The following is a 20,241-nucleotide window of genomic DNA, read 5'->3' as shown; positions in this document are numbered from 1 at the left end:
TTGTACTCTCAGGTATCTACCCAACAAAGTTTCATATATTTGTTCACCAAAACATACATGCCAGAATATTTATAAATTGCTACTCATAATAGCCCCAAAATATGTAAAAGTCCATCAACAGAAAAATGGCTAAACAAACTATATACTCTTTATGTAATGGAATAGTACGGCAGAACGAGAATTAATTGATCTTATAAATGAAATGATTGAAAGAAACCAAATATACAAGATTACACATTAAATTACTTAACATGTGTTGTATATTTAACACATATGTAATGTTAGATATTTTAATTATATATTAAACCCTATATATTTAATATGTGTATATATCTATCAGTATCTAGTAGAAAAAAGGGAAAACGTACTAAGAGTTTGACTGCTTGAGAATAAGTGAGAAGTGAAGAAAATATTGTCAGGGAGTATAGAAAACCTTTCAAAAACATTTAAATACTACAGTGAATGAGGAGAGAGATCAAGATGGAGGAGTAGGAGGATACTGGGCTCACCTCCCCTCAAAAACACATCAAAACTACAACTACATGTACAGCAACTCTTGATGAAATCAACCTGGGGCCTAGTAGAACTGCTCTTCTACAACCAAAGCTATAAAGAAAGATCCACATGGAGTCTGGTAGGAAGGGAGGAGAAGTGATCTGGTTGAGACACACATCCCTAGTGGGGGACAAAGAAGAGGAGGGATATCACAGACTAGGGGATCTTCCCAGGGGAAAACATGGTTCAAGCCACATATTACTGGGATTTGACACTGGCAAGATGAGCCCCCTTAGCTGGTTTGAAAACTGGTGGGGATTACTGGAGGGCTGTAAGAAAGAAACCAATACTCTACTCTTGAAGAATACACACACAGACTTGCTTATTCTCAGTCACAGCACAGAGGCAGCAAATTTAAAACTGCCCGGGGCTCTGTGCCCCTCAGCCTACACCAGGCTCCTACTCCAGACCCTCTTGCTTCAGTGCTGCTCCCCACTAGTGCAAGGCAACCATTGCCAACAAGAGTGCACAAACTTGGAGAGAATGGAGGCAGCTCAGACCCCGGCCCTGCCTCTGATCGGGGCAGAGGCAGCCACTCCCAACTCTCTCATCTGTCCTTGCACACACTCTGGAGGGAGCAGTGATAGCTCCAGGCAGAAACCACCATCACAGGAGCATGTGTTTCTTGCCCATTTGGGAGGGGCGGGGCCAGCTCAGTGGTGTGGCATCAACCTCTCCAAAAATGATCCAGTCTCCAGCCAAGGAATACACACAGGGAAAAGTGAAACAAGCACAGAAGTGTAGCCTCAAGCCCCTAGGTTCTGGCCACATCTGAAACCAAGTCAGAGACTGCCACCACACCCAGGAGAAACCCAGCTCTCTCAGGGCCTCAGCTCCAGCTCCTTGGGGCTCACTCCCAACCCCATTAGGGCTGTGATGGCCACTGAGCATAGGAGAAGCCACAGTGTGCACCTGGCTCAGGCTCCAGCCCCTCCAACTCTAGCCCTATATCCCAAAAAGATTTTAAGAAAATTGAAATCATATCAAGCATCTTTTCCAACCAAAGCTCTATGAGACTAGAAATCAACGACAAGAAAAAAAAAAAAAAAAACTGCTAAAAACACAAACATGGGGAGGCTAAACAATATGCTACTAAACAATCAATGGATCACTGAAGAAATCAAAGAAGAGATCAAAAAATACCTGGAGAGAAATAAAAGCAAAACACAATGATACAAAATCTATGGGATGCAGCAAAACACAATGATACAAAATCTATGGGATGCAGCAAAAGCATCTAAAGAGGAAAAAGTTCTAAGAGGAAAGTTTATAGTGATACAAGACCAATTCAGGAAACAAGAAAAGTCTCCAATAAAAAACCTAACCTTACAACTAAAGGAACAAGAAAAAGAAAAAAAAAACCAAAGGTGGTAGAAGTAAAGAAATCATGAAGCTCAGAGGAGAAATAAATGAAATAGAGACTATTAAAAAAATCAATGAAATTAAGAGCTGATTCTTTAAAAAATAAACAAAATTGGTAAACCTTTAGACTCATCAAGAAAAATAGAGGTCCCAAATCAGTAAAATGAGAAATGGAAGATGAGAAGTTATGATCGACACCACAGAAAAACAGAAGATTACATGAGATCACTAAGAACAACTATATGCCAATAAAATGGACAACCTAGAAGAAACAAATTCCTAGACATGTGCAGTCTCACAACACTGAATCAGGAAACACTATTTTTTCACTTATAGGTGGAATCTAAAAATACAACAAATGTCAGTATAACAAAACAGAAACAGACTCACAGATATAGAGAATAAACTAGTGATTAACAGTGGGGAGACACAAGATAGGGGTATGGGATTAAGAGATACAAACTGCTATGTATAAATAAATAAGATACAGTATGTAATAATGTACAGCACAGGGAATATAGCCAATATGTTGTAAAAGCTTTAAATGTATTATGATCTATATCACTGTGTTGTACACCTGAAACTAACATTGTAAATCAACTATACTTCAATAAAATATATAAAAAATAAACAAATACTACAGTGAAAAAGCCAATAGAAAGGAATAGAATGAAGATGCATTGGTAGAAAATAATTAGTAATTGTGCAAAATCTCCAAGAAGGCAGAGAGGGAATAGAGTCTAGGGTATAATTAGAAGTATCATTTATAGAGAGAAAAAGAGATAACTTTCATTTTAATAAAAATGGACAAGAATTAAGGACAAGTTTAGGCAGTTTCATTTTGCTGCTTCTGTTTTTGTTACTATTTTGTCTGCTTGCTTTCTTGTTTGTTTTATATTTTAAGTGAAGTAATCTGCAGAACAAGTGAGAATGTGAGGTGACAAAGGTTTGATTAGAGTGGAAGTTTGAAATAGTGTTTGGGTAGAATGGGTGCAATAATTGGCTAAAGACACAAAAGCATTGTCTGTCAGCTTCAGCTTGGTGGCCACCAATTTATCTAGAAACCCATCTGGCCAATGAGGGGATTCTCTAAGAGAGAGTAACCTATGGATCAGTGCTGGGAGCACGGACATCTGTCTTCTACTGGTTGGTTGTAGCAGACAGAAGCAAGCCAAGAAATGTTTAAAATGGTAGAATGATGATGATCAAACAGGTGGAAAAATAGTACTGAGGAACGTGAGAAGGTCTATGAAATGGAAGTCCTTACATGGATTGGAGAACGATGCTCTTTGGATTTTTAGCTTCACACAACCTAGTTTTTCCTTACCTGTGGTCATGCAAGAGATGAGTGTACGATCTAGGACCAGCAACGGTGCTTTCTTACTCTCAGCACAGAGTCCTTGCAACGTCACTAAGATGTCAGGTTGAGTATTATCAGTAGATGTCTGTGAAAAGGGCAGAACTCAGAGCGCTGCCTGATGCTGGAGAGAAGAACAGCACAGGCTGAAACACAGAAGGTCAGAGAACCATGCCAAACCCAGCCCCTCCTGCTAGCACTACTTAGTAAAGAATCTGTGTAACTAGTAGCTGGGGTATAATTGTTATAGAAAATTAGTTCTTCAGCTAATCATTTGCCTTAAGCCAACATGACTATAGGATAGCTAATCACTAACATTACCAATAGTATTTCCAAAATAGGCCATTTCAGATAGAATTAAAAAGCATTCTGAGTAGCCACCTGAATTGGTGTTATGTTTTTTATTATTTCCTTTTAAGATGACATAAAATGTTTTTGGCCTGGAAGATGTGCTTTAGAAAACAATAAGATCTGAAAATTGCTTTTTGACAGGACAATATATTACAACTGAATAAATGTCATATTTCACTTCATGTATGGCCCTTTCAGCAGTGTTAAATTTCTTTAGTTATTCCATACATTGATTTTCCCCCTTTCAACTTAAGTTGTCCTTTTCTGTTATGATCTGATGGAGAGCTGGCAAAGGACAAATTTACAAGATGAATCCTATCAGTGGCCCAGTGGAATAACTCTTCATATTCAAAGAAGGCGCCACCTTCTCAATTTAATTATAAGCTTGACAATTTCAATTTGGATGTATAACTCCATTTTGACTAGCCTTAACAAAGCCCCTTATTTGATCTTCCCATTAAGCCAGGCTGGCTCTTTAACATTTTTGAATGCAACCTAAAAAGGAGAATGTTTTCAATACAGGCCATTCTTCTAAAAATCTGTTCAGAAACAAAAGGATGTGTGAAGCACGTATTTGGATAAAATTAGGTCCTCAAGAAAAGTTCAGGGTGGATACTAAAAACATGTTGAATTAGATGATGTATTTTTGCCAACAAATGTGTATTTAAATATTTCCTATGGTGTACAACTACCATTATTAGATCAATCATAAGTTAGAAAGACTATAACAGTGTTTACTTTTAAGAAATATTTAAGCTGTCACTTGTTATCTACCAACACACATATGTAATGCCCTTTAACGTTACTTACCTATGTTAACCTTATTTCCAAATACTTTAACTGAGCATTTTAAAACTAAGTACAGGTTAGCGAGCAACTCCAGGGTCTGGGGACAAAATCCTGGTTTCTACTGCAAAACCAAGGCAAACAAATTTATTTAATTTTGTTTGAGAATCAGAAAAAAAAAGTTTTCTTTGTATTTACAGTATGACACATTTTAAAGATGAAGTAAATGTTATACAATTCCATGTCCTAGAAACTATAATATGATTTGTTTATGGTTTATCTTTGCCTTATTGATATGTTTACTGAGATCTACATTTTAAAATTTTAAAAGGTTTTGTTAGAAAATATCTTTAATCTCAAAGTCTTCAAACTGTTTGGGGCTTATGAGGATGACTGAGTATTTCTATTTACTATTTCAAAAGCATGCTGCTTGGAAAATAATGGAGTATAAACATTATCAAACTATCATCCTAACAAAATACACTGGCAAGTAAGATACCCTCATTTTTCTTAGTACCAACATGCATACAAAAATTCTATAACCTTTCTAAAAACAGTTATCGAATAGTCATTTTTTTAAAATTTTAGACATTGTATTAATGTTGGTGCAATTTCTTCAACTATACAATATCTGAAAATAAATACACATCGGAAGTGACATATTACTGAGAGGCAGTGTTGTGTGATGGGTAAAAGTACCAGGTACTTGAACAACACTGCCTTGGCTCCAATTCCAACTCTACCATTTAATAGCTGTGTCACCTTGAGATAGCTTCCAAACCTAGTTCCTTTGTTTCCTCATCTTTAAAATGGAGATAATAATAGTACTTACCTCATAGGATTGCTGTGAGTTAATTTATGTCAGCTGTTTAGAACAGCGCCAGCACATAGGAGGCACACAATAGATATTAGCAATTATTATACGCTGTTATACTTGGAGCCAAACCGCACACATTTGCCTTTCAAGTACTACTTTTGTGCAGGTGCTACATCCCCCAGGGGTCTTTAAGTTCAGGTAAACATTGAGACTTACAAGAATATCATAGGCTACCTTGGCACCAGTTTACCTAGAAGGTTATAGGACAGGAAATGTATTTCTCCAGGCAACACCAGGCTTTTCTCTCCACAGGAGTCCCAGCAACTGTAGTTGCCATGGCACTTCACACAGGGGGTGGGGAGCGATCTATGCTTTCCCCAGGTGACAGCCCAGGCGCAAGGGTATGGGATCTACATCAATGGGCGTTAGCAACCTCATGCAAAACACATTTCTGACAAAGGTCTTGTACCCAGAACGTGGAGAGTTAGAGTAGTATAGTACAAGACATTCTGGTGTTCTGACATAACGTGGATGAGGAACTTACAAAATTAAAAGAAGGAATAATTAGCATGTCTTTCTTGGATACTCCTCTTAACTATCAATAATTACAGTAAGATCTGAACAAAGATTTGCCAGCACACATTCCACTCTGATGTGGTTGTTGAGGACTTTTATCACAGGTATTTAACTTCGAGTTTTGTAAAAAGATCCAGCCATTTTATGTATACATGAACAAAAATTTTGACATTTTATGAGGGAAAAGAACATACCTTTTATTGTTGTTCTAACCCTTTTCCACAACAAAGGCTTGCAGACACATGTCTAACTAGGACCAAGCCTTTTGTCTGAAAACATTCTTAGAACTGGACAGATTTGTACTGCAGCTTAACTGAAATCACAGATCACATACCACAAAGCACAAAAGAGACATTACCATAAAATGAACTAAGATCTGTAGAGTGATAATATTGAGAAGGACTCTATTTAGATGGTCTTAATTTGGATTATTTGCAAAATACATCTTGCAGTTCGAGCTAACACTGGGCATCATCTCTATATTCATGTAGATCCTCAAAAAAAAAAAGAGGCAGAACTTATGAACTATGCCCGATTTACTTTTGAACATAGACAATATTGAAGATCTTATTGTGACATTAATAGACCCATAAGTTATTTTGAAACCACATCAGTATTGTAAGAATAAGCACAAGTCACTACCATAAGAAGGATGGCTGTATTCCTATTTACTATGGTAGGAGAACAGACTTCCAGTTTATATAGATCACAGGCCTTTAAGTTGGATCAAGATCTTATTTTTTTTAACCTCATCCACGTTTATGGAAAGAAGGCAACAGGAAGCTGCTTATATGTACTTGCATGCAAATATTTACATATAACCTTAGGAGGTTTCAGGGCCTTAGAAGCCATTTCATTTCTCAGTTGATACCCTGATCAAGAACTCTTCATCCAAATCAGAGAGGATTGTTACCAGATGTTAGGAAAAATAGCTCGTTTTATGGCAAACATTTCAAGTTACATTTACGTAGAAGCCTTTTCAGTTGATGAAAGCGATTTGTAATGGTAAGAGAATTTTTGGACCTGAGTTTTATAGTCTGACTGGCTTACCAGGGCTTTAGAGTAAAATAACATTCTCGCTGGCACAGGTACACTTGTGAAATTCAGAGAACTTTGTTCAAGAAATTGAACACAGAGATCCCAAAGTGGTACATTAGCCTACTCAAATATGCTTTGTTTCCACAAAGGGAATTCTTCTGAATTCTTCCCTTGGAGGATTTTTCATTAAACTAAGCCTGGTAAAAGGACTTACAATACTTTTTGGAGACATGAAATTGTGCAGTTATTCTCTATGAGTAGGCCTGAGGCACTGCTTAGGCCTCAAACAAAATTCCCTACCACTTGCTTGGCTTGCCTGTGCCCCTTGCTTGTGTGGCCTGTGATTTGGCTAATAGCAAAAAGTCAGGCCTCTTAGGGCATATAGCTCTTGGACCTCAAAGATCCTCATAGAATGTCTTACAAGCTTTCCTCGTGAAATAACAGTATTCTTGCAGCAATTGTCCTAATCTGTCTGCAAAACTAGTTTTCATGCTCTCCTAGAGGGATAATTTGTCCTGTGGTTTTCTTCAGTCTACTGGAGAAGTCCTACTACAGGCATTTGGGATTTTTAAATAAAAAGATTTGTCAGAGGCCAGAATAAGAAACCACAATGGCACAGACAGGGCTTTGCTGATTCAGTGAGGAAAGAAGACAAGTCAATTTCCACATTTTAAGTCATGAATTTAACTTAAACCTCCTTTCAAGACTATAGGTTTATATATAAAACCCACTTGTATGGGTGGGTTCATTTGCTTCAAAAGCAAATGAAATAAATACAATCTATACATGACAAGATTACAGAGTCAAAAGGAGAAGAGAATGTAAGTTTTAGGGTGGGAAGGCCAGAGGCTCTGGTGAAATCTTGAATGACAGCAGGTCCCTAGGACCTTCTTCTCCAGAAGACTTAATGGCAGCACAGAGCCCTGAGAATACACCAAATAGTTTCATGTTTGAAAGAGATGACCAAGGATCCTCAATACTATTCAGGTTGATTCATCACTTAGAAAAACTTTCTTCTTACTACAGTGAGATTGGAAACGACTTTCAGAATCTAACTAACTAGTTCTAGGAGGTCTTTAATGAAAACTGCTAATTATTAAACAGCAGATTTTAGCATGCAGTTTGTCCACAGTGTAACGTTAATTACGAAGTGTGTTATTCTATTCAAAGTCTGTCTTTTTTTTTTTTAAGTTGTGTACAGATTCAGAAGTTCTGAGTGTTCTGTGAAATACATGTGAGTGCTTCATGAAATCCTGTTTAATGTTTGTAAAAAAATTTTGTCATTCCTGACACATACAAAGATTTTACATTTCTGGCTTCAATAAGTAAAAAGACTCAAAGATGTGTACTTTTCAAGTATTACTGCCTTTCAAATTACATATTTTTTGGTGTTACCTTTTTAAGGATTTCAGGGTTAGCATTATAATGGGGCTAATTAAATTTTTCACTGAGGAAGCAGCCAGCTAGACCACTGCCCCAGGCACATAACCTGAGCTTACTACTTTCCTTCGCTCATTTATTCTGTGTGAGATGAGATGCCTCGAACTGCAAACTGAGTAGAGTACTCAGGCCAGTCAGCTGCTGATGGATTTCAGTGACTACAGAGGCAGTGTTTGAGCCTCACCCTGACAGCACACATCACAGCCAGGTGACAGCGGAAGCACATCTTCCTGTGTGAGTTGGCTGTGGGTGACAATCTGCCAAACTAAAATAATGGAAGAGGCATTATTTATATAAAAATGAACCAACTGGGCTTAGCGCTAAAGTATTTTGCAAGATTCTAGGACTGTCACCTCGTTTTGCCCTGAGATGGTTTTAGTGAACAACCCAGAAAACATAACAACAATTACAAAATAGAATCATGTGGGAAAAGGTGTCTTTCAGTAATTTCATTGGTATATCTTTATAATTAAGCAATTTTGTCAGCCTTCCCAAGAAACAAAGGAAATAATTAATAACAACTATGTGGCAGTCTACTAGGCTCTTTACACATGTTATTTAACTTCAGTAAGTACTCTTTTCCTATTTTATATCTGAGGAAACTAGGAGAAAACAGTTAAATGATTTGTTTATGTTACTAAATGGCAGGCAGATCTGGAATTTAAACCAACTTTGACTGAAAAGATCTGTTTTAATACACTGCCTGATAGGTGTAAGAATTATGTGTTTTTAAAAAAGAGACTCTTGTAGGTGGAATTATTTGGGAAATATTCATGAAAATGAGTGGTATACATGCATGTGTATATGCATACGTGTGTATGATATTTATTGTAGACTGTGAATTCCCTGAGATTTTTCAGTTGTTGTTTTATTAAGTTACTTATATATGATATAGCTTTTACTGTAGACAGTCATTTCTTACAAAAGGGGTGAACATTAACCCTGGAAGTATGGAGATCCATTACAAAGAAAGCAGTGACCATCTGGTTCTTATGGTATGATATAGAAGGTACAGAACTGATTTCACTGAAAACCAAGAAAGAAAAAATCTAAGCTATCATCTTAGAAAATAGAATATGGAACTACTTATGCATCAGATGACTAGATAAATGATTAAAAATAGATTGATGTGATAATTTACCTAGGTGTATAAAATGAGGAATAACTCATTCGTTTCTGGGATAAAAACAAAGTGGCACATTTCATTTTCTGTAACATTAAATCTCTTTAAATTCCTGATTACATTCTCTGAATAATAATTTGCTTTTTGTTTTTTTTTCTACAGTTGGACAGTGTCACCTCCCTGATCCAAGCAGCCAAAAATTTAATGAATGCTGTAGTGCAAACAGTGAAAATGTCTTACATTGCCTCAACCAAGATCATCCGAATTCAGAGTCCTGCTGGGCCCCGGCACCCAGTTGTTATGTGGAGAATGAAGGCTCCTGCAAAAAAACCCTTGATTAAAAGAGAGAAACCAGAGGAAACTTATGCAGCTGTCAGACGAGGCTCAGCAAAGAAAAAAATCCACCCAGTGCAAGTGATGAGTGAATTTAGAGGAAGACATATCTACTGAAACCACTATTCTACTCTAGTGTTTATATGACAAAGTCCTGGCTAAACACACTGCTTTATTTTTACACTTGATTAGTTCTGTAAGTTCACTAACTTAGAATTTAACCCACAAATAATGTAAAACACTGAAAGCCTAACCAACACGAGCAACGTATCTTGGGGATCATGCCACTGTCATTTCTGCATGGCCAGCACCTAATAAGGAATCAACAGATGCTTGCTGAATGAATGAAATCTTCAGGGTCATTCAGCCTCTCCCATCACGGAGAATATCTTATATTCATTACTAAATGAACACAGGAGACTCAAATGAGTCCTGTTCACCTGTACCAGCTTAAGTATACTCACCCTCTTCATTTTAAATTAAAATAGTGATATGAGCTCTTGACTTGGTTTTCAACGGAAACAAAAGATTTCATAAAATACTCTCCCATTTAATCTCCATACTTCCTTTATCTGATGTAACCTGACAGACATGTGTGATTCCTTCTACAGGAAAAAAAAAAATTCAATCTCTAGATATTTGTAACAACTGTTGTCAACTGATTGGGCTAATATCCATCAGAAACTAACCAAGCTTGAGCAATCAAGTTGCTTTCTGGATTTTCAAGGTCCGCCTTAATTATTTATGAAACAATTTATTAACATTATAAAGTTTACAATGAGTTTTCATGCCACAAGTGTGCATTTCAGGACTCCACTGTGCTCAGCTGTTCTGCACGTTGAGTTCTGGATTTAAAAAGGCCCACCAGAATACTACATATATGGAGGAAGCGTTATCATCCGTTGGGGAAATGGGCATTTAACTCTATCCCCAAGCGAGTTATGACTGATAACAGAAATGCAAGGAGTTCTGCATGACTCCGTTTGTATCACCTTGCAAGTATAATTAAAAGGAAAAGGCCAGTTTGAAAAATATTTTTTGTCATTGAGTAAAATACAACTCAAAAAATGTGTGTGGTACCGCTGAACTCTGAAGTAGAGTTAGTGGCAATGAAGCTGGAGTGATTTTAATAACATTTTTTAAAATAGAAGTCTGAGGTCATTTTATAACTGCAGTCATTGTGCTGATGCCGAATTGAGTTCATAATGCACTTTATAATAGTTTCAGAGTCTAGTGTGTTGCTTCTCTCTTTCTACTTCTTTCTGTCTGTCTCTGGAGGAGTTAAGTTTCAGTTTTACCTTTTCTCATGCATAGAGTTCCCATTCACAGGATTTTAAACATGAATTTCCTATTCTACTTTATCAAAATTATACCCACATCGTAACTTCACCTTGTAAAACGTTTCCATCAATGAACTGTTTCAACAGCCATGTCATCTTAGTTTGACTAGGTAAAGTTTAAACATGCAACATCAGCTGATGTTAGAACGGCCAGTTTGGGTAAAAGAATGTGTGAAACATAAGAAGGCATAAAGGTTGAGAGCATGATGTGTGTGGTATGTTGAACAAAATGGTATGGGAGTATGTTGAACAAAATGGTATGGGAAAGGGATTTAATCGGTCAATATGTTAATAAATTATAGGGAAAATGTGAACTTTTCACTGTAATATGTTATATTGTTCTTCCAAAATGCTAGGTTACCTGGGCTCAGTATTGATACATACACTTTCTAAGAGTGAAAGCAATACGCTCCTGCCTCTCTTGCAGTGTGCACTGGCCCACGATCAATATTATTCTGGACAGAGTCCACTCCCTAAAAGAAAAGGCAGTGCAGAAAGGAATTAGAGAATCCAGATAATTATATTGTCCAGGACTCGCTAGCTAACTGAGGCAAAACAGGGAATTTCTTTTGTTGACATGCTACCATCATTTTCTGTTCTAAGATAGACATTACAAGAGTTACATCTATGACACTTCCTTTTGTCAGGTAGAAGCGTGAATTTACAATTTAGTTGAGAAAATAATTTCTTAAAAAATTACCAAACTACTAGTATATCTTAGTTCCTAAAGCCACATGCTCAAGAATCTTAAGAGTCTCATTTACAAAATCTAATGTCTGTTTAATTCTACATCAGCTTTCCACAGGTTAGAGTTTAGAATGCAGCGCTCGATGCCAAAAGAACATAACTAATTTGAAATTATACACTTATCAAATAACCTCTGTATCTATCTTAAGAAAATGACTCTTTAAAAATGAGATGCGAACAAGTCCTCCTCTTCAAAGTAGAGGGATTTCCAGCTTAGCTCAAAGCAAACAACTATAATTAAGCAAAACTTAATTGAAAAAAAAAACATTAACTTGGAGAATGTCCCAGGAGTAAAGTCTGGTGCAATAATCAGAGGTGCAATAAGAACAAGATGTACAGAGCTGAGAAGAACATCTGTCCACCTGACTCAATTCCTGCAGTGGGCAGCATTTCAGGATTTAATTCAATTCAAACCCGCTAATAGTATAATACTTAGAAGAAAAATTAGCAGCAAATATATTAACAAATCCTCCCATTATAAAACCTAGTTAAATGAATCTAATCAGTAAGTAAGAAGGTGGTGTATGTATTTATAACTAAGCCCTTCTTCTGGCAGGGGAATGACAGAAATTTCTTAATGAGAGTGATTGCTTGGTGGCCCATCTATGCATCTTTTGAAATTGCATCACAGAGATTGGTGCTTCTTCTAATGATACTTTTGCTTTATCTTGCTAATCAAAACTCACCTTTCTCTTTTAGTGAAATTGAGTTATGTTAATTTATGAAGGAAAAAAAATCTTTGGGAGGGAGGAGAGGGTTTATATCACCTTTGAAGGACAGCAGTTCCGTCCTGGTTAGCCACCAGCATCACTGGCAAACATTAGACTGAAATCAGAATGATAAGTTAGAAAATGTCTGTGAATCCACTCAAGATTTTTTAGTTAGAAAAACTGGAAAGTTTCCATTAAATAGGAAAGGTGATAAATATAAATCTTTCCCTTTTACTTATCACAAGTGGAAATTAATGGCTTAAAATATTTCCTTCTTTCTAATGGACTAAATGAATGAGTCTGGAAAAAAAATCAAACACTAAACTTCTAAGGAAATTTGTTAATTATTCCCTTTCTGCTTGTCTTACGACATGAACGAAAACTGTGAATGTATTAGAAAATACAATATTCTTAAAATTGCCTCTGGTCTTTGCAAATCTCTGAATTTATCAGTATTAAGATAACATATACGTTCCCCATAAAATTCCTTCTGTATAAGGGGTAAGTACCTCCACAACTCTATAGAAAGGCCCGCGTCGTCAGGCTGACATCCTTGCACACTTAACATCTTCAGAGAGGTCAGTTTTCAAGTCACAGTAAAGCAAGATATTTAAAATTGTGAACACACCGTTAAGTGCCCAATCTGGGCCTCAAACCTAATAATTAGTACTCCTCATGAGTACTAATGAGTACTCATGAGTGGCTGAAAAGACTAATGTCTGACAACAGAGAAAGTATTTCCAGTGACTTCCTACACCTTCACATTCAGGGTGGTCTTTTCATCTCACCATCCCTGAGCTCCGTATCTTCCTATAAACTGCTGACAGTTTGCTACCAGAATGATGCAGCAGGCCTGCTCATCCCAATCAATTACCCCCAAATAATGTCCTTCCTTCTTAGTCCAAAATCTCTCTCGCTCATCTCTCATCCCCTTAGGAGACCATCCCACATATCAATTGATTAATACATTTTGTAGCATTCTAGTTAAAATTACTAATTTTAATTCCCAATGCCATTATCTTTTTTTTTTTCTTTTTTTTTTCTATTCCAGAAAACATTCTTATCTTTTTCGGTGTCAACTGAACACTTCCATGCTAGACACTGTGGTTCCCATGGATACACATTTCTGTACAGTGGTAGAATGAGCAGAGTGAGATCGAGACTTTTCCTGGTGATATTCACCTTTCTCTAGTGAAGTCCTTGCAGAGCTGCCAGCCTGTTTCACCTTCACTGTAAGTAATTCTCTAGGTTAGCAAAGCAAGCGCCAGAGTATCAAGTTGAGTAAAATCTGTACTTTCTTTTGTCTGCCTGTCTTTTGTTAAGACAGTCTACTTATTGCATATTTAGGTATCAAACAGCCATTTTTCTTTTTGGAAAGTCAGAAATACTTCTGTTTGACTGCATCAGAAAATTTAGGGGCATCCAGTTAAAAGACTATAACTTCCATATCATTTTAATAATTCTTTTTAAGTCAACTAGAGAAAGGTCTGCAACCTTAAAAATTTATATTTATTTATCATTTTCATTTATATGTCACATACCAGAAAACAACACTTAATCGGACAAAAACCCTATAGCATTTTTTGTCATGACTCTCTTTCCCTATCATCATAATATCTTTAATATTAGTAAATATTTTGCATGTTACTGCCAAATAAACAAGCCAGGCCTAATCACAGAAGAGTCTACACACAAAGTAGTTTAAAGTTTTCATTTTGGTTCTTTGGGTCTATTAGGATATAAAAATGTGGATGTTACTAAAACCAGGTGTATGCAACTAAAGAGGTAATCAAGGTTTTAACACTATCCTAGACATCTGAAAGAGAGAAGGATTAAAATTTTTAATGCATTCTTTTGCCATTTTAACTAATTTACATGAACAAGAAACATTTTCTATTAAAGCAAAAGAAAGAATGATTTCCTATATTAATCATTTTACATGTGAATTTTCTTCCCCTACCAAGATAGACAGGACTTATTCCTGAACACTTCAAAAGAAGATTATACTAACTGAGAGAACCGCTTCCAAATGGAACCCAACCTTACCAGAATCCCACCTACAGACAATAGATGGTTTGTAGGGCTGGCCTTTATGTAGATCCTGGGATGAGATGTTTCATGGCTGCAGGCTGGCTTCTAGAATCCAACAGTCCCCACTGGTTTAGGAGAACAAAACCCAAGGAATGAACTTCAAAATGAATTTAACAAGTTGGAGGGGGAAAAAGCAGTAAATACAGAGCAGTTCTAAAAGAAAATGGGTAAGAAAGTGGCAGAGGTAGAGGAGGGAATAAGAAAGGTAGTTGCAGAAGCAGGTAACTTTTATACCAGAGGGAGGAAGAGTTTTGAGTTCTATGAAGATTAGGCAGCCTTCTCCTGAGGAAGATTTTAAGGATAGGATAGGGCACTTATCTTTGGCAGTTTGGGTGAAGTCGTGTCAGGGCAGAGGACAAACTATGTAACTTTTGAGGATCATTTAGTGATATTGTTTGCAAATGAGAAATTGAAATTCAGCCAATTTTTTAGCATGTTGGTGGGTGAAATTCTCCCCAGTATCAGAGTTAATCAGGATATTATATATTTAACAAATATCTTTTGAGCAACTTTGATGTTCCAGGCACTGCTCTAGGTTCTTAGGATATACCAGATAACAAAACAAACAGTGATTCTTGCCCTTATGGGCAGACTCTGTGCTGAATGCTATTACCTTATTTAATTTTTTCAATAACCCTAGGAGATAAACATTATCAGCTCTATTCCTCAGAAAAAGAAACTAAGGAGACGGATCTTGCTTGAAAACTCACTGGCCTTAAAATTTGGTTGCACTCTCGAGTCTGAACTTTTAGCCACCACACCATCCAGATTTCCTGGAAAATGGGATTGGATTTTTTAGTTGAAAATGAGATGCACATTTCAAATGCTGGCTGGCTTCCTATGTAAGAGCAAAAGGATCAAAACTTAAATATATATGGTATATAAATCCATGCCTACATCACTCAAAGCAAATAAAAAGCAGGTACATAAGTAATCAGCTGAATGTTATAACCTCTAATAATTGAATAAAAATATCAGATATATGAGGAGTGAATATTTCATCTACGTGATCTGAAATCAGATGAAAACACCAAATTACTTTCACTTCCACAGAGGTGAAATCTTCCATGGAGATGCCTGTTTAAAATCCATCTTTAGCATTGACTGGTGAAAACAATTTGTTGACACCATTTCTTTCCTTCTTTACTGCTAATGTGTGTTTAAAATTATATATCCCAGGGAGGATGGGCCAAGGGTTATTGAAATAAGCTAAAGTTTCTTTGTATTCCACACTGACTGAACCATAGGAAATGTATGTTTCCTTCTTTATAGAGGTAACAATGTATACAGTATGTGTCTGACTGTAAGCAAATTTAGTCCTTTAACTTTACATGGTCCTTCTTCCTAGAGACAACTGAAGTCTAGACTCTCCCTCTTGCCCATGTTGCTGGATAGACCTCCCTATCTCAGGCCTGGGGTAGTTAAATGACTTTCTAATCTTAAAGTAGAGCCAGAAATGTTTCCTTAAACTGGGAATGTATTTATTTGGGGTCTTCAATTTTGGGTACCTGGCAGTCATGATGGTGCCTGCTGCCAACTGTCATAAAAGGAAGCTCTGGAGGGAAACTCTTTCTGAAAGAGGCTCAGATTTCTAACAACCATCTCTAAAAATCTCTTCAATGTAGGATATATACAACCGCCACTTAAATGGTATTAGCAAAATACTAATTCTACTTATGTCCTGTGTTTTCATTCCAAATGAGGTATTTTTTAGTTATAAAGTTTTCTTTCCTTTGCATTTTCAAGAAGAATGCTTATTTTTTGTTCTGAGTATTCGGTCTTAAAGATACGTAGCATCTCTAAACATCTTAAAGCCCCCTTTCAATAATTATATCAGTAGTTCAAAGCCGGCAGATTACTTTTTCTATTCAGACAACCATGTATTATGTAGTCCCAGGCCAGCCCTCAACATGTCCATCAGTTTCCCATCTTTATGAATTACCTGAACCTCTCTGTGATATTCAGTGATAGTCTAGCTAAGACTGACAAGTCTGGGCTTCTAACATCAAATCTGGATTGGAGTGTTTATTCATAAGGCAAAGGGGCAAGTCTGAGAGGTTAGTTCACACTCTCAGTTACACAGAACTTTTCTTCTTCCTTAAGCTTTAAACATAAAATTAATTTTGAAAATACTGTAGAGATAGTATTCCATTGCTTGCTGAATCTTATACCATTATAACTCTATTTTTATGTGCTGGTATACAATGAGATATAAATATGAGAATTTCAGCAACTGTCTTGCAGGGTTAAGCTGTGCTTCTGACTGATTTTGAAAATTGTCCTTGTGTGGTAAAATTCCTCCAAAGAAAATTTCATTGGCCCTGAATGACAGCATAATAATTTTTCTTTGATATCCATGACTAACAACTCCCTGAAAACAGAAGTAGCCATATGTTATGCCCAATTTAGTACCTAATAGTTGGGACTTTAAAAAACAAAACAAAATTTTCTTGAGCAAGTTTTTGGGTGATTAAATATGAATTAAAACTTCCAGTGAAAGATTTCCAGATGCCCCTGCTTTCCATTTTGATTACGTTTTAGTTCCATACTGACTTGGGAAAAAAAAAAAAAAAAATTCACTTACTTTACCTTATGTACTTTTACAGGCAACAACTTTGACATTTTAAACTTAGTGACATTTCCGAAGGTAGAACGCACATTGTAAATCAGGATGAAGGGAGATTTAAGCTGACAGCCTGAGATTAAGTAAAAGCAAGCAGCTGATAATAGTCATGTTTATTGCAGCAATATCTTGAGAACTTAAGTTTAGTGGCATTTGAGGTGTTTCAACCTATCAGTACCTTGGCTTCTACACCTCACCCTGCTGTGCAGAAGGCAGAATGGGGCTGAGTGAAGCATCCACTCTAGTAACTGCGAATTCAAAGTAGGTTTATGGTTTGGCCATAGATAGACTTTGGCAAAAGCACTTGTAGAGCTTTCTGGTCATTATTTATCCTTAAAGTCAATTTCACCAATCAATAAAAATGAATTATTTATCCAGGAATAGATAAAGCTCTTTAATACCCTCACGACATTGACATAGAAGGTCAGATATTCCTTGTTTGGGATTCTGCATTCCTTTTGTGCTTAACTGAATCAAAATTTTTTTTTCATTGTGTTCTCAATTTTTTCACGCATGTAACACTGGGTTTGTTTTGAAATTATGCAGTATTATTTGAAACAATATTTATTTCAACTCATGTCACTGTAGTTTGTTAATAATTTGCTCAACTGATAATTAAACTATGTATGTTAAAGCAATAAAACTGAAAGAACTGTTTATGCATTTGGCGTTTATCTTTTGTGGTATGTGTCTTGAGTGGGAACAAAAAAGGGAAGGTAAGGAATTGCTGAGTAGTCTAACCACTAGTCTAGGTATTACCTTCATTGCTACTCTCTTTCACTTATATGTACTACAATTTGGGAGGGTACTTTCACAAACTACCGTATGAACACAAGTAACATAGACCATATGGGATAGAATTAAATTTTCAGTTTAAATGGCATTTTTTTGTTCAATATGGACATTAAGTTTTTTAAATAATGTCTGTGTAGTTAAAGAACTGTTCTCTAGCTTAAGACTTTATGAAAAGAACCAATAATTTTTCTAAGACTGAACACATACTACAGGGTGGGCACGGAATACCATTGGCTCTACTGATGTTTCTGCTTCTGATCCTCAAGTTTACAGAGACAGTAACTAGTGTCAAGGACAGGATTTGAAAACTCCTAATTCTCCGTGTTACTCTTCCAAAACCATCACTGCCGCCCTAGATAAATGAAAGTCACTGATGAGGAAAAGCCATGGGCTGTTTCTCACTCATTTGTTTATTCAACAGTCAAAAATATTTCTTGAGGGACTGTTATATGCAAAGGTGCTATGGGTGACAGAAAGAAGCATGAATGTTTTGGAATCAAGACATGGACTCATCAAGTTAATTAAAGTAAATAGCAGAGGAAGGGAAATAAAAATGCAGCTCGTGGCAATCTCACCCAGGGCACAAGAAAGCAATGCAAGTTTCAGGACTCAAGGGGGACCTTTATAGAGGTTTTAATAGGAGAGTAGAGTTCAGCAGGATGAAGGAAGATAGCATTCCAGGAGGATGGACATGACCCAAGTCACAAACACAGGAATGAGAACGTCACACATGGGGGTCAACTGGCTGAAGCAAAGAGTTCTAGATGACCCCATTGGGATAGGAGCTCAGAAAGACACGAATGGGTTAAGTCACAGAGGATCTCAATGTCAGGCAAAGGTGCTAAAGCTTTAATCTGTAAATGGGGACAATACTCATATCTCCTAGCAAACAAGTTCTCTAATACAAGCAGAGTTGTAAGATGACTAGTTAGACAGTGAAATGCAGGGTTGGTATTCAGAGTAAGGAAAGTGAATAGGAAACATCAGTTGTAATAATCCTGTGTGATATAAACAAGTGCCTGGGCGAAATGATAGCATTAGGAATTAAAAGAGTATTTTCAAAATAAACTATAAAGCATCAAACATAAACAATCACAGGTTTTAAGTTCTATCTAAAACGTGGATACATTTTGCATTCTACTATTTAATATATCCTTATTTATTTTAATAAAGTATATTTTACTATAAAGGCAATTTAACATTTTCCTGTCAAATAGTGATAGTCAAGTAGGTGGCACCGTGTTTATCCTGTGACTTCACGTGGCCTCTGAGATCCGCTGGGATGGCTGTATCTGATTTAAGAAATGCAGAAACAGCCCAGGTGTGTGACTCTTTGTGTGGCAAGATGGCCCCATGGTGAAAAGCATGGCCTCTGGCATTGCCTTACCACATCTGCAACATGGCTCCATCATTTTTAGCACCAGCCTTTCTTGGGCAAGTTGCTAAACCTTTCATTATCCTGAAATTCTCATTTGTAAGAGAGAGATGACGTTTCAGAGTTCGACTGACAAAACAATGATGTGTTTTACAATCAACGTCCCTCATATTCAATGAAATGAGATAGAACCTACCACACAGGATGGCTATGAGCATTGAATGAACGAATGTAAGTAAAGTACTTTTGAAGGATGCCTGGCACAAGGTAAACACAATATAAAATTTAACCATTATTATTATGTATACAATTTATAAGCTTCAAGATTAAACACACACAGAACAGACTTCTGAAAGCTTCTTTATAGGAGGGCCAGGGAGAAAGAAAAGCCTGGAGCAGGAGAGCATAGCATGCCAGGGAATGGCAGAGAGTAGCTGACATATTCACCCAGCCAACAGGTACGTATACCCGTGGGCTGGATATTTTTCTAGGTGCTGGTCAGTAAAAACAATCTTCCTTCATCTAGGATTTAAAGATGAGCAGAGACACTAGGAGTTAATTAAATAACGGGTCCAACAGTGTAAAACTGTATCTTTGACAATGGCCACAGAAGAGACACACAGGTGCCATGAGGCTAAAATGAAGGGCTTTTGGCAGAATTAGGACAATCTGGAAAGGCTGGTCTGAGGAAGTGAGCCTTAAGCTGAAATCAAAGGAACAAGTAGAGTTTCAGCAGGTGAAGCGGGATGGGAAGAGTGTTGAAAACAGAGTTAATAGTAGGTGCAAAACTCCTGTCTGTGGGCCGGGGCCCCCGCGCACAGC

At 36.8% G+C, this 20,241-nt stretch overlaps 1 protein-coding gene across 1 annotated transcript in view; it reads left to right on the top strand.

The window, feature by feature from the left end:
- The window catches only part of LOC101279843 (catenin alpha-3), a 758,807-nt gene extending 740,909 nt beyond the window's left edge, over nucleotides 1–17,898 (top strand). The window contains exon 12 of the mRNA XM_033407650.2: nucleotides 9,568–17,898. Coding sequence (XP_033263541.2) covers nucleotides 9,568–9,855 — 288 coding nt within the window. The 3' untranslated portion in view covers nucleotides 9,856–17,898. The remainder of the gene's footprint in view (nucleotides 1–9,567) is intronic.
- The last annotated feature ends 2,343 nt before the right edge of the window (nucleotides 17,899–20,241 follow it).

This window comes from Orcinus orca, chromosome 14 (assembly GCF_937001465.1).
Source record: "Orcinus orca chromosome 14, mOrcOrc1.1, whole genome shotgun sequence".
Lineage (NCBI taxonomy): Eukaryota > Metazoa > Chordata > Mammalia > Artiodactyla > Delphinidae > Orcinus > Orcinus orca.
This window is presented reverse-complemented; position numbering and strand designations above follow the sequence as displayed.